The 15,892-nt window shown below is 52.2% G+C and overlaps 2 protein-coding genes across 2 annotated transcripts in view; one reads left to right on the forward strand and one right to left on the reverse strand.

Moving 5' to 3' along the window:
* LOC128274447 (uncharacterized) overlaps positions 1 to 2,614 on the forward strand; it is a 38,813-nt gene extending 36,199 nt beyond the window's left edge. The window contains exon 5 of the mRNA XM_053012657.1: positions 2,516 to 2,614. Within this exon, the coding sequence (XP_052868617.1) occupies positions 2,516 to 2,614 (99 nt within the window). The remainder of the gene's footprint in view (positions 1 to 2,515) is intronic.
* Positions 1 to 15,892, reverse strand: part of LOC128274446 (RNA-binding protein Musashi homolog 1) — a 62,270-nt gene that overhangs the window by 35,215 nt on the left and 11,163 nt on the right. The window contains exon 2 of the mRNA XM_053012656.1: positions 4,758 to 4,778. Coding sequence (XP_052868616.1) covers positions 4,758 to 4,778 — 21 coding nt within the window. The remainder of the gene's footprint in view (positions 1 to 4,757; positions 4,779 to 15,892) is intronic.

Raw genomic sequence — 15,892 nt, forward strand, 5'->3', positions numbered from 1 at the left:
CCTTGGGCCAACTAATTGGCCTTCGGGTTCGATCAGACATCCGGTGGTCCTGACGTCGCTGGTTTGACACCGTCGAGGCTGTCAACACCGCAGCAACCAACGAAGCCAGACACTCCCACAGATAAGGTTGGCGCGCGCGTATCCTTCCAAGGAACCGTTCTAAAACGAGCCGAGCGGAACGTTGTTGACGGCGGTGGTGGCCGACATAAAGTTGACAACCAAGTTCGGGCCACAGCGAAGCGTTATTTTTAGCCCTCGCAACGCAAGCCTTACAACGGCAAGGCCTACTACTCAGCTCGCACCGCACAGCAACGCCTGTCTACTAGGACTCTAGTCGGCGGTGCTCGCTTCCACCCATCGTAATCGGCTAATGGAAGCCACCGTCACCTGAGCGAGCGGTTCTTGGTCGGCTTCTCTCTGTTTCCGTCTGTCGGTGATCCACCCCACACAGGTCGGCCGGGCTTCGATGCACCGGTAATTAAATTTTTGCTTACAACCTTCGCCTCGTCGGTGGACCGACTTTCCAACCGACGGATGATCATGGGCGGACGTGTCCTGACGCCCGGGGGGCCTTTAAAAACCGAAGAATCATTTCCCTAAGCCCAAGCCCGACCGACCCGTTCCTGGGCCCTCTGATTGGTTGGTTGCGGTTTGTTAGGTCGCGTTTTGTACGGCTTGACTACTCCGTCGGGTTGGCGGCTTCCCCCCGGTGGCCTCCCCGGAGGCGAGGGTTGGCCTACAGTAAATAATAATCCAATTTCAAGCGGAACTTCCATCAGTTCTTGGGCCGATAGTCGTCGGCGGCGGTCCCCTCGAAGAAGAAGCCTCACCGATGATGGGCCGCGTTGTTACCCAATAATCAGGCGTCGCTTATTGGATTGAAAACAGTTGCACCCCGTGCACTCCGGTCGATCCCCGGCTTTGAATGGTTTCCTCCCTGGGGGAACACACTCCCCGGTGGAGTTGTAAAGTTTTACGTAAAACGAAGGAACCTCGTCCCGAGGTTTTAAGTGCTCCACGTGGATCCGCCGCGTGAAGAGGGCGCGTTTAATACTTTTTAATCTCATAAAGCAGCGAAACGACAGCGAAGGTGAGCCCTCGACTCGGGTCCTACTCCCGGCCTTCCGGTCACTCTCCGCACTAAGCTCATCAATCGTTTTGGGTTGCTTGTGCCGGAACACCCGAAAAGAAGGGCCCATTATGGGCTCGATAAAACGTCAACAAAATATCGACCACACCGAACGGCCGGAACGGACCCGAATTTTCCCCCGCCGAGGGTGGGCTGGCCACAAATCGGGTTGCACGGTGCGGCACACAATGAAAAGTGTAATCTTTTCGTCGATTTAGGCGCAATAAAGTAAAACGAGGCCCCGTCGGCTGACGGACGAATCGAACCCAAAAAGAGGTCCCAACGGGGCGCGTTTTGAATCGTATCTACCCGCTCTGCCGATGGGCCGGACGTGCGCGCGTCCTTGCCGTGCAGATATTCATAGCCCATCGCCGCCGGGCCGCGGTTTTGATGGGCCACCACCACCCTTCGGCAAGTTTGGAATTTTTATTAGATTGGCTTCCTAACCGGCCCGCGGGCCCGTGGTTCAGGTTTCGCTGGGCTTTATTTAATGTTTCGGTAATGGAGGGGGCTTTGGTAAGTGTTGGGGCCTCTCCGCGCGCATCGAAGGATTCGACTCCTTGCCGGACCCGGATTCGAAGTGAAGCGCACCCGGTTTCTGTCTTTTATTTGCTCAATACGATTGCGAATGCGATTGACATACGCAATAACACGCTCTGCGGTGGAATTTCACTCTCCCGCATGCAAATCAATAACACACACACACGCGCAGAACCTGGGAGCCAAAGGATGGCCAGGACCGGACGTGCCGCCGCCGCTGCCGGTGAAACAGACAGCGCACGCGGTGGGGGTCGATTCGTCGATCCTTTTTATCGGGACAGCGCTTATTTATTTGTTTTAGCCCGATAAACAAACTTGTGGCCCGTGTGTGTGCGGTGCGCGGCCCCGGAGGGCCCCGAAGTCTACAAAACACAAACACGGTCCTCGATATTAGGTCCTCGGTCACTGGATGGCTCCTCTTGTGTCGGATCGCCTCCATCATGATCGTTAAATCCGATTCCGGAGGACTTCTCCGACCCATCCGACCGATTGGTGGTCCAATTTTTGGCTGACAATTCGCGTTCGAAGTGATGTAGTTTTTGGACATTATGATTTCATTACACCAACATACGCGGCCGCGGGCGTGCCGTGTGTTTTCGGAAGGATCCTGGATCGCGGCGGATTTATTTCCCACACGGCCATCGTAAAGTCGAACAGAGTGTCGAATCCTCGGGCTCGGGTCGCTCTCTTGACATTTATGCTGACACTACACACTAAACTCGCGTCGTGTTGCACGGCGAAGCATAATTTCGGCCCCTGCAGATTTGCTGAGTGAGCGTGCGCCACAATAAGGACCCCCAAAAACTGAACCAAAAACCTTTCATTCTCCCTTCTTGTTATTTGCAGATTTTGGTGTTTAACCAGCAGTACCCAGCGATGCCGGAGCTAGCCGCGGCCCTCAGCTACCGCGACGACTACAAGAAGCTGGCCGCAACCGAAAAGTAAACTTCTCATCCAACAACAGCCCCGCGGGATGGCGGCCGAAGGAGGCTTCTAAACACTCTGCCACCGTGGCCATGATTCATTCATCCCGCGCGGCACAACGATGTTAATGAATTTTGTAACGGCGACTCCGTAGAGTTGCCCCGTTAATGTTCTTCTGCACCACCAACATATACGAGAGAGAGAGAGGAGTTCAATCGTTCGTTGTGACCCCATTTACATAGCCCAGCACCGTCCGGTTGATTGTTGCTGGTAATTGGTCGTCACCCGCTTCAAAGTTTAATAACTGCCACGTATTAACCGCACAAGCGTTCCTTCCTGTTCAATCGGCAGCGACCACCGTTGGAGCTGCTTTTTTTGATGTTGTTGTTACTCTAGTTATCACCTCCAGAGATACAGAAATAGCATAATAATAAATAGAACACACTCGCAACAGAACGCCCGGGGTCCGGGTTAATTGACGAAAGAAAGCAACACAACATAAGTGATGCTATTAGGAAATGTAACACAACCATTAATGAATGGGCACTAATGGAATGAATACATCGATTGATGTCGGCAAACCAGCTTGCACCGTGTGCCGTGCTACAGATGCACAGCTGCACTTCGAGATGCACTTATGCGATGCGCGATTGCGAGAAAAAAGGCCGCGGCATCTCCGACGCAGCAATCCTCCTCGCACAATCAGCAAATGGCCATCGACGGAGCATTCACAGAACAGCCCCGCCGATTGTGTTGTGGTCAGTCGAAACGGTAACACAGAAACGATGGAAACATCGGCCCTTGGGGGTTACGAACTCATCGACGACCAATCGGGCGGGCGATAAGAGTCCGGGGCCACCACACGTCGCGGGATACAGCCATTCCAGACTCGGTGGTCTACGCAATCACCAAGTCTAGGAACTACCAACTTTTTTAATATTCTTTTAGCGTTTCATTAAAATTGGGCATGATTTGATCTCGATGATGGCGATGATTTATGTGCGCCGGAATGTCTCGATGGACATGAACGGTTGGCAGCAGCTAGAGTGCTAGCTTTTCAAACCATGTAGTGCACTTCTTGGCCTGCCCCAACCGGAAACCGGCCTGCGTTCGCTTGGTTCGCGATTTAATCGAAGTAAGCTGCAATGTGGGCCACACACACTACATCCCTCTCGGGGTGTTCTCGGGGCACATGAAACGATCAATTATCTGTGGCATAAGATAGAAAATGATGATGAATACGAGCGGTCGGCCGGCGCTCACATGAAGGGTCTTTTTTTGCCCCTTGCAGCAAGGGGCATTAAAGCGGAGAGTCACTCGAACCAATAATCGCGCAGCCGGCGCCGGCTTGGATCACCTCTCTTAGACACACCGCCAGTGATCAAAGCAAACACCGTCGCGAGCTGTCATTAGATACAGGGGACTGCAGCTCTCGATTTCGGCAAGTTGGCAGCTGACACACGCTAAAGTTTCTACAAATCCTGCAGCGCAGCAACATAAAAGGTATGCTTTTTACAAATGACACCTTTTTTCCAGCCACGCGGAAGTGAAACAGAAAAACGTCGGCATGCCGCCGATGTCACCAGGACACCAGGACAGGACGGCAGGCACGGGTCTCTCGATGCCCAAACATTCCCCGACAACCAGAGCGAACTGGGGCTTCCGAAGAACAGAAAGGACGCGGGTAAAGAGTGCGCGCGGCCATCTTCATCATGCCTATTAGCATATTTCACTTTCTTTGATCGTGACGTGCGCCATCGTTGGCCTAAAGGTTGCATTCTCTCGACCGACCGCCTGCCTGCCCGCCCGAGGATGACATACTTTGCTCTCGACCGAACTCTTCACCGAAACGATGAAGCAAGAAAAATCCAACCCGTCCATCATCTCGGTCCCCGCCGTCAGGATGCGAGCGAGCGAGAAACGCGCGAAGGACGTGCAAAACAAGAGGATTTGCCGGATTCACAGACACATTGTGGAGTGTGGCACAAAGTTTTCCCGTGCCGCCAAGCCATGTTTTCTCTTCGTCCATTCTCTCGAACGAGATGGTGGTGCCGGTGCCGAGGCGGTGTACACTTTTCCGTGGCAACTTTTCCGGCTAAGGACACACACACCGACACACACACACTCTCGCTCTCTCTCACACAGGAGGAGGTCCATCACTTACCCAAAAGTGGTTCCATGCAATCTATAACGAGAAGAAGGAAAGAAAAAACAAGAATGGACAATGTTTTACAAGTTTGCCGAGTCTTGCGCGCGCGGAACGGGACGGGACAACGGATCTTCGTTTGGTTAATAGTACGCAATGGGGTTGCGCGGGGTTGCAGGCAGGCAGGCAGGCAGGCAGGCAGGACGCAGCAGAATGGGGTTTCGGGTGGGACCGACTTAAAAACTGAGGTTAGAGAAACCGGACCACACCGGGCGGGCGACACAAGAGGCGTTTGGGGGGCTTATGTTGGACAACGCCTGCACCTCACGTGGTGTCCTCACGTTATCGGCCCCCGTCTGTTACCTGCGCACCATGGTGGTTTTTACAATTACAACACGATTGGATGGATGGATGATGATGGTGAGGAGGTTGCGCTACAGAGTTGTTAGTATTGTGAGCGGCACACGGAGAACACGGAATCAAAATCAGGCGGTGATATAGGAGGAAGAAAAGAAAAACAACCACACCGACCAAGGCCACAGGGATCTCTCTCGCTCCATCGGAAGCAACGGAAAGCAGGCAGCATTCCAACGGAAAACGAACAAGGCGCACGGAACGGGTTGAATATCGCGCATATACACCGAAGGCAAGCGGTTAGTCAGATCAGATTAAAACGGAGGGGGTTTTGCAGGCATAGCATGGCATGGGTGTGTTAGTGTTTGGTTCCTTAACCCTCCTTGTTTCCGGGCAACTAATTACAAAATAGAGTTAAAATGTAACATTGGAAAAATAATGGGAAAATATTATACAGTAAACGAAACACGATCGCTCGAAGTAACTCTCGGCACTCCGGAACAGGATCCTTTTCTCCCCGCCGTTAGAGAGCATTTCCCCTAGACGCCCGGGCCGCACGAAAGCAAACATTCATTTTCCATCACATTGACGCATCGCAAGTGTGAATAAATAAAATGCGAAAATGTTCACCATCGACCCGAACACCAGAGCCGGAACACCACGGCCTCATAATACTTCACCGGCGTCCAGCTGGAACAACAAAGAAGGACTGGCTCGCCCCCCGGCGCGTGGTGCCTAATTTCGCCTGCCCTCTTGCAGGAGAACCAAAAAAAGGATGCTTCATGCTTCACTGTAACCGTCCGTCATTAGTTTCCGGACGCTCCCGGACCGGACCCGAACACATAAAGTGGGCACTACACCACTGCGGAAGGATACCAGCAGCAGCAGCAGCAGCAGCACCCATTGGGCGTTAATTGCTATTTGGTGAGATTTGGTGCCTACCACACAGACACACGCGCTCGAAGGCTGACCGAAAAGAGAAGCAAAATGAAGTACGAAGCACGGAAACACGTACTTAGGGGGTCCGGACGGAGCTAAATTGCGCACCGCACCGCACCACCGGAAGGCTCACGATAAGAATTTTTTCGTACTAGTCCTTCGAAAACCGCTGCCCTAGACTGGACCGTTTTCCCCGGGGTTTATCTTGCTTTTGGCTTCCTTTTTTGTTAGAATAGAGGTCCCAAACGGAAAACGGAGTTTTCCAACTGAACCGTGGTGCTGTGTTTGGGCTACCCTAAGAAAGCAAGCCCACAAAGCCCACAGCAGCACAGCAACAACTATTCCAGGAAGGATCCGGAAAGGTGGTGTCTACCGTACCCAAAAAAAACAACAATTGAAATCAAAGGTCCATTCCTTTGTTGGCCTTCGGGGGCCCGCCCGTCGCCGGAACGATTTAGAATCTGTGATTTCAATCAAAGAACGACCGGGCGGCCCTAAGGACACAAAGTCACGGGACGGGGCTCTCCAAATGGCGAGCCGTAAATCGAGGCGATTCTCCGCGACCAGAAATACACGAGAAGCGCCGTCACTTCAGCATTAATAAAAGCGCAAAGATTATCGATTATTGATCAGCGAGTGCCAAAACGTGACGGGAAAATCCTCCCGCCGAACCTTGCCCTCGGTGATGCCGGACGTTTCGGACGGCAGGCCCGGCTGCTGTGTCGATTCCAGGGGGCCGCCGGCGATAAACATGTGTTCCCTGTCCCTATCGCGGGCTTTTCTCCGCCCAAGGATTAGCCCCGCCGCCGGACCGGAATGTGGAGTCCGCGCGCCATCGGGATTCAATTACGATATTTGTTGTCCAGCATTTGCTGCGCGCCGGGTGTTCTGCCTCCCCTAATGGAGGACATAAAAATCGCACACACACACACACACGTAAAGGACATGTTTCCGGCACGCTGCTTATTAGCGACCGACCGACCGGTCCCGCATCGTATCGGGCAGCGTAGCAGGTGATAGAAACGACAATGTCCTGTGTGTGTAGTGTTCCTTTCTAGGTGGTTCCCATTAATGGCCACGCGATTACACCACTATCCGCGGGAAAGCTTCTCGAGCGGAAATGCATAAATTAGGAGCCTGTTTCGTAAGTCCCACGACCAGTTCAGGAGCCAGTCGGTCGGTCGGATTGGTCTTTTGGCCGAATTCGCCAATTATGCGCGCGACGTGAGGCGCATGAACAACGCTAATTATTTATTACGATCCGCGCGCGCGCTTTCGAACAAATCAAATTGGGCTCCACCACCGACCGGAGAAGCAGCAGAGGGCATACCAATATAAATTAGGCCCCTCTGGCCGCTGGAAATCCGAGAGAGATTTCCGCAAAAATCCGCACGTAAATAGGAGTCGAAGAAAACTTCTCAAGAAATCCCCCGTAATGGACGGGCCATCTTGAGAACTAATAATCCGCTGAACGAGTAATGATATGAGCCTAGCACAGATGCGTGCGCTTGATCCTGTTCCGGTGATATCCGCCCCCCCCCCCCTACCTTTCCCACCAGGACTAATTTAACGTGCCAGGCACCTGTCCGTTTTCGGGGACAAGGATCCGCTGTCAAATCAACAACCCTGCGACGACCCCGGATATCCCGTCCTGATCGACCTATCAGAGACACGACACACACCGGCTCGACCTCTGTTACACCGTTAATTCCATTTACTCTGACGGCCTACCGGGAAGTGTCAATCTGTAATTCCTTCCCCAGTGGGACCCCCTCAGCCAGAATTGGCACTAGTGGGCGTCCGGCCGGACATCTGCCCAGCGGCACTGGGTGTGGATCAGTCCGGGAACAATGATTATGGACATCATCATCTGCACAATACGATATCTCGGACAGGACACCTACCTAATGTGGTAGGTGTCCCGTTATCGAAGCCGGCGGACTTACTGGCCTACATATAATTCCGAGGAACAAATGGCTGAGAAGGACCTTCTTCAGACAACGCAATGCACATGATGATGGTAGGGCTTAATGTGCGAAGGCAACCGCCCCAGCCAGGGACCAATATTGAAGGGGACTAGTTTTTTGAAGAAGGTACCACACAGACGGCAACGATGTCCCATTTCAGCTGTCTTTTCGAGCCGTTAAGCCCCCCCGTCCGGGGCGCGCTCCGTGCTGATAAAGGAGCCGCCTGCACCAGGTGCGATCCGCTTCGGTCAACGCGCAGCTTACTTCACACATCCCGTCGAACCGGTGGTGGTGATTTCGGCGGGAGGTCGGCAGGTGCAATTGATTTCAATTCCGTGTCAAAATGCGCACACACACACACGCACGCGTTGGAAGCAGCAGCTGCAGCAACTGCAGGCGGCTGTCGTCCCTGCCCTGTGGATTGAACTAGTTTCGCCCGTCACACGTGAGTTGGGTTCGAGGGGTTGGTGGTAAATCGAACGGAAATTTCGAACTAAAATGGAAACCGAATTCGCTCCCTGCACCCGCGGCCAATGGAGCCCGTTCATCAATCGGTGGCTCGAAGCCAGCAGGAGCAGCAGGAGCAGGACCGATGATTCAATCAATTTCCGACAGAACCATCCTGCCGGAAGGCTTCCGATAAGTAGTAGTCGGAGTTTGGCGTGCGCTTTGCTCGGTCCGTTAGTTTCCAGGACTCCTGGGGGTCCTCTTGTGAGGTGAGCTGCTACTGATTCTAGCGTTTGCCATACATTTTTAAAGCGAGCTCGTATTCGGCCATCCAATAAAGTGGAAGGACACGTTGTTGAAAACGGAATTAAATGGTGGTTTTACATTAGAGTGTTGGTCGTTCCCCGCTTTCGCTTCCGTTATTATGACGCTACTAAATTATGTTTTTATGTCGCTCCTTTACACATCCCGCTTTGTGCTGTCGCAACCTGGAGAACTAATCCATTACAACCACCGCACAAAATGTTATTTTTCGCTCCACAGCAAAAAGCACCGAAAATGCATTTTTGTTTTCCCGGGGATCCGAGTTTTCCATTCCAGAGCCCGGCCCGGGCTTTTCCACCAGCGCAGCGAAAGGCGAACACAAAAAATCTACAATAAAGCAAATGAAAAATGCCACGGAAACGGCTGGGTCGGAACCGGGACCGAGAGCGGAAAGCGGGCTCTGCGGGTGGAAGGCTTAGCACCCGCACATTTTCCGTGGATTCCGCAGTCGTTCACCCCCACCCGGTTTTGTTTTTCCACGCTACACGCCACGCCATTATATGGGAGCCGCGCCACAGGGCCACCAACCCACCCACCCAACCAGTGCTCTCTGGTTGGTGGGCGCTTCCAAGAAACATTCGTGTCCTGATGCCGTTTGGTGGCCATAAAGTGCAGTTTGTGATCCAAGCCACAGTTTTCTGCTTTCGAACGTAGAGGGAGTTTTCGTAGACAGGATGCGTGCGGCGTATGGCGCGTTGTCCACCCTACCGAATCCTGGCGCCTGGTATTGCGATTGCAACTTGTTTTCGATCTGCGCCACCCGTACATGAGATGATGCTGATACATTACGCAACCCGGACCCGGAACACGCTGGGAACTAATAAATCCATCGCCAAAGCCAAAAGAAATCCGTTTATGTTTTTGCTTTGTCCCCCTCCGTACGCTTTCTATAATAAAAGCCAAAACTTATGTCTATCAGCCGCGCGCACTCCTCAGTCGGTCCGTTTTGGCAAAACAGATTGAACCAACACCGACCGACCAACCAACCCAACAACGGACGTTGAAGGATGTTTGTGCAAGAAAAGTCACTTCACTTCCACAAGAAAAGCACGGCCGGCCGGCTCTCTCTCCCTCTCTCTCTCTCTCCGTTTCTATCGGGTGTTCGTTCAAAACAAACACACAAATTTTGTTTCTCGAAACACATTCTCGAAAATATTTGAATGTTTTGTCGAAGGCCACACCGAAGGCTCGAGCCGGTCGACCGAGAGAAATGTTGAGCAAACATCTTGAGGAGCTTGGGCTAGGCACCCGGCACCCGCCACCGCAAGCGACGGTCTCGGTCGGAAGGAGTGTTGAACAAACAGGAACTCTGAGATTCTGCGAAGAAAGTGTGTCTTGCGGAATCGGGGGCCCGGTTTGTCGCCTTCGCGGTAGCTCTTGGACCTCTTATTTGGTTGAGCCTTTATCAAACGACCCAGAATTAAGGCGAAGCCGTGGCGTCGCGTGATAGAAGCTAATTTTAATTGATTTCATTTACCACAAAAAAAGGGTACGATTTTAATTAGTCTTTATTAAAGTTGGGCCCCTTACTCAAGCGTTGGAAATGAGGAATGATTGAGATTTTTTCGGCATATTGAATCATGCTCTAGAAACTCTCGTCAGACCTTCTCTCATCCGGCACAGCACCGCGTTATGACCTTGGGGAGACCGAAAATACTACCAAAAAAACGGAATCGGGGGGTCCCCAACAGAGCGTTATGCTGTCATTGCTTTGCTATGCTCCGAGAGAAGAAAAACGCAATTCACAGCATCAGCTGATGGAAATATGACGGAACGGCCAATTTTTGGAACCCATTCATCGCGAAATGGCACGCACGGACCCAAGGAAAAAAAAAATCACTTTATTACACCCAATAACTGTTGGCGACCCATTCGGTGTCACCTAAAGAGCTACTGGACAGCGGAGCAGGACACACGCACCAATTTCACCACCGATTGTTTTATCCATCAACAGTTTGCAGTGTGTCAAAATGAAAGAGCGTCGACTCGATCAGCACCCTCTACACACACACACACACAAACATGCGATCGACACGATCGCGCTTCGCTGCGAGTTAATGAGTGTGTTGTGGCGCAATCGACGCAGCATAAAACGCATAGCCCGCGTTCGTTGACTAAGAGCGGGTAGCGCGCGCACATGCTGGAAATGTCAAACACCGTCCCCTCTTGCCCCCCTTCGGTTCCACTTCCTGTCCGCGTCGGCACTGTCACTTTCCGCCTGCCAGGTTCTAAAGCGACTGCCACACTGCCACACTGGGGCGATGGATGGCGCAAACATCATGGCCGTCGTTTTTTAATTGATACGAGAAGCAATGCCCAGTCACACACACACACACACACACCGACCGTTTTGCTGGCGTTTATTATCGAGATGAACGTCATCCACAGCAGCAGTGATCCATCCCCAAAATTAAGCCGACTCTGACTGTGACTCTAAAGGGCACTCATTGGGAACGAAGAAGAACGTCTGATGGGGCCATTCGTTTCACACAGCCTCCAGCCCGCGCGTCGTTCAGTTTCGATTGAGTGATGTGTTCAGCAGCAGGCTCCAAAATCACAATGTTCGATGAAGATGGCTGCGATTGCTGATGGGCGAAAGATTCCCACCACGGCGACCGACGAAGCAGGCTTCGTCAAGCAGGCTGTGTGCGACCCAAGCAGCGACCTCGCGCCTATCGGGATACAATATCGCCTTTGGGAAGCAAACGGTTTGTGAATTGTGTTCACAAAATGATTCAAATCTTTCGGTTTCGGTTATGTTTTATTTTTTGCGGGGAACGATGAAGTGCTTCATCAATCACCCATTTTTTTTTAAAGTAAGCAATTACTTTAAGAGCGTCATTATGACGTGTAATTGTTGCTTTCCTCGGTCGTTAATTATTTTATTATTACTGTTTTTTTTTATTAATAATACAGCGTACGGCACAGTGACAGGGCCAACTTCAATGTCATATAACTCCGCTATTTTTCAGTCGATTTAGGAAAATCAGCCAGATTATAAAATACGCCAGTCTATGAAATTTACGCTATGGATCGGTTTACTCCAAAACAACGGGCCGAAACTGTAGCGCCGTACATCGAAAATAATCGTTTAACTGTGAAAACTGTGGGTGCTTATTGTTGCCGAATTTCTTCTGACTTCTTTCTGTGGCGCTATTTAAAGAGTAAGGTGTATGCCAGCCAACCAAAGACCATTGAAGGACTGAAAGCTAACATCACAGCGGAAATTGCTGTTATTAAGCGCGAAATGTTATCAAATACAATGAAAAATGCCCAAAGCAGGGCCGCTTTCTGTGTGTCTAATGGAGGCGGACATTTGATCACAATTGTATTCTGAGTGAATTGTCAATAAATGAGAATGTCGTACCCTAAATAAATCGACACAAGAAAAAGGCCTTCGGTTGCGAGTTGCGTTGCCACAGCCTCGAGCACTGATCGCTTCCCATCAGGAATTGTTAAACGTCCGAAGCTTGCACAAAAACTTAAATCTTCACGCGTTCGATTCTTCCTTTCATCTTGTGCCTCCCTTCCCTCTCGTATTAGTTGATGAAGGAAGCAAACCCCCGAGAACAATCTCCAACAACAGTGTACGCAACGAAACAGAAATCGCGCGGCCAAGTAAGACGCGAAACACAGACCTAGAGCGGCGCGTACCACCGCGTGCGCCTCTCATAGTGAGCTCGGAGACGACTCACGAAAGGTCACGATTTCATCACCTCATCTCGAGTACCACCTCCTTTCGACACACAGCGCACCAACGAAAGATCACAGGAATCGATCAGCACCGATTTCCGCGAGTTCTGTTCGCGCCGTGTGTAATGTACCATTCCGACGTTTGGTTTAAATTGAAAGAACCTTGAAGGAGTTGCAAACTCCATCAGCGGGGCACCCGGCAAAAAAAATGGTTGCCACCACTAATTGCCGATGGCCGAGTATCACCTGACGCACACAGCACCACCGCGACCGTACGAACGACGGTCATCAGCATAAACACTCGAAGAGTAAGTCGTGCGGAAACGAAACAGAACGGGGACGCAAATCACCGGAGAGAGAGCATCGTACCGGGCCGGGCTAAAGCCGCGGGTTTAAGTAGCCATCGTAGCATGTTGCGTGATGGCCGCTGGTTGTTACAACGGCCTTAGCGCCGTACTTGCCCTTCAACCCTTCCAGAGAGGCTGTCCTTACGCTGGGCAGCAGCCCACAGTGTCCTTCGTGTCCCTATCATCGTACTCAAGAGAATCCCTGGACCGGGTGAGTAAGTGGTGCTTACTAAAGAGGTCGGTATGTATGTCTAGGCTCTACTCTACTTCTGTTTTGTGTGCTGATCTCCGAAGGACGGCGAGCCAGGACGAAACCGTAGAGAGAGCCCAATGGCTTAGAACGGGACGCGGCCCATAACAAACGGCTTACGAACGGGCCTCCCACATTCTGTTGAGGCTCGCGTCGAGAGCGTTCTTGAGATTGTTGTCAATACACAGCACGGAAGAAGCACATCCTTAAGACGTGTTTGAATTAGATGACTATTTTCTGTTATGCGCCATTATTCTATCCCGCCTTGCGTGCACTTGACGCTGTTTGCCGTTGACAAGAACAAGGACATTCTTGAACACGGGACACACAACGACCGAAACACGACAATCCTTCTGCTTCTTGACAGTATCATCACGAACGTCGCGCGTCGTGGCAGCGATGATAACCATATCTTGGAATCAAAAATGCGCCATAGCAGCGCGGCCAGCGAGCTGGCAGCTCCAAATCAACAGATCACGAACGTGACACGAAACGAGAAGCAGTGGGACCGCCGTGCGACTAGCAACAGATTTTGCGCCACCCCCGGGGGGAGGTTGTCTCCGTGAGGTTGTTGGTGAGCAGCGACGACTAATCACAGATTAGTGTCTCGACGAGCCAGCCAGCGCGTCGTGACGACGTGACGACCGGGGTACGCTGGGACAGCGCTTCGCGTAATTAAGATGCCGCCGCGAATGGCAGAATAATGGGGCACGAAACAAGATTTCGTTTCTGCGAGAAGGTCATTTTAGCAGTTACACAGTTTAATGGCAAAATATAAAATGATGATTTAAAATCGCAAAAAAAAGACCCCGAGACGGAAGTACGGCGCACGCTATCATCGGATCGAACACCGTCCGATGATTACCGTGTCATTGCACAATCACACTCGCGGAATGTTGTCACGATTGTGAACGACCGACAAATGTGAACGTGCGACGCCCGGGTTCGGGGAGTTAATTGAATTGATTGGCGCAGCACCGTCCCAGGGCGCGCGCTCTTGGCCATTGTTGATGCATTATGATGTGCCCCCAACTCACACACACGCATGCGTGGTGGGTTGTGGTGGGTGATCGCATCCCCGTGTGTCGTGCACCGTTTATCTGTAGAGCGTCACCGCCATAAAGACGCTAAAATTCACTTAACTTTGCTAATTAGCCACCCCCCGGGCGCTCTTTGTTTCGCGCTGTTGCCTTAAGCTCCTCTCCATGCGTCAACAAACCCACCCACCCTCCTGTGTCCCGAGGTCAGAACACCGTTCCCGGACCGGAACCGGCTCGCTCTCTGGGCCCATGGGGTTCGTCGCTCGAGTGTCGTTGTACTTACCACCCCAAAACAACGGGCGCTCTGTTTATCATTATCGCATTTGCAGCTAATTACACCAAAGAGACTGAGACCCACCCGACTTTCTGACCCCCCGGGCATCGTAAGAAGTAACAAAAAAAAACCGGGGAGCAGATTACATAAACACATCTTACTACCGCGGCGCTCTGTCTGAAATGTGTCAATCGGCGGGCGAAAGGATGGCGAAGGACGAGTGTTCCGTCTTATTTACATTTTATGTAAATTGTGAGCCGTCACGCCCGGCCGCCGCCATCTTCCCGAACGGCGGCCCCGCTGGGCGGCGGTGAATGACAAATGCTTTCATTTTCAGCAGCACAATGTCGCTCACTAACTGCCCTTATCGATGATGCCGGTTGACTAGCTGGCTGGCTGGGTCGGGAAAATCAGGGAAAGCTTTCCAATTTATGCTCCATTCCGGCACCGCCCGATCGATGAGAATCCGGCCGGAGTAAGAGAGTCGAAACGGTGTGCCTGTCTCTCCTGCTTTTCGGACTCCACACCGACTCGGACTGGAATTCGACGTGGAGCATAAACTCCTCTGTGTGTCTGTGTCTCTGTGTGTGTGTGTGAGTGGAGTGAAAAGCAAATTATAACGACGGCGACTTCGGGGACGCCGGGAACGCCGGCCAGAGCGCCGTGACACCTCCACACGTCCCACGCGCGCGCGCGCCGGCATCGAAAGAAAAGAGAGCTATGCTTTTGGGGGGCTACACGAAAGGACTGCAGGGCGGCCGAAGAGCCGGCTCCCCCATCTGCAGCCAGGTACCGGGGGCTGGCTGACTAACGGAAACCGCCCCAATTCTCGCCCGCGCTCCGATCACGACTCACAGTAAGTTACCCCCTTTTGCAAAGTCAGCACGGGGAGAGGGCTCTGGGTACTTTTTAAAACGAATATTACCCAACGACGACGATGGCGACGACGACGGAGCCAACGCGACCGAAGGCTTTTGAAGGCCCCACCACCACCACGGGGCATAAAAATTGCAAAAATATATTCCAAAGCCACCAGGCACCAGGCACAGACCCCGAAAGAGTGGGTCTTTGTGGGCGCGCAGAGCAGAATGGCCTGCCCCTTTGGAGGAGAGACTTTCGAGGCGAGTCGTACACCTTTCGGGCAGCACACCAGCCCAGCAGGCCGCACAAGAATCTGGCAACGAACCCCGCGCTTACATTGTGATTTGCGGAATAAAGTTCGCTAGTTTATAGTGTCGAGACGCCCGCCGCCGCTGCCTCCGATAGACAATTCAATCGACGAAAATGGCGTTCTTCGTAGCCTGCTAACGGCTCTGCTAAACTATCGCGAAAAACTCAGGCGAATGTCAACGCCTGCCAGGTGACGTCGTCGTAACCATGCAAAACGGCGGCGAGCGGCGAGCGAGCAACAAAGAGCTCCTTGGGCGAACAATATTTGACAGCCGCAAATCGGAGTAACCATTGAAATTGTAAAGTAGAGTTGAAGAACTTTTGTGAACTTTCGCTTCCAACATCGCA

The sequence above is a fragment of the Anopheles cruzii genome, chromosome 3, assembly GCF_943734635.1.
Source record: "Anopheles cruzii chromosome 3, idAnoCruzAS_RS32_06, whole genome shotgun sequence".
NCBI classification, from domain to species: domain Eukaryota; kingdom Metazoa; phylum Arthropoda; class Insecta; order Diptera; family Culicidae; genus Anopheles; species Anopheles cruzii.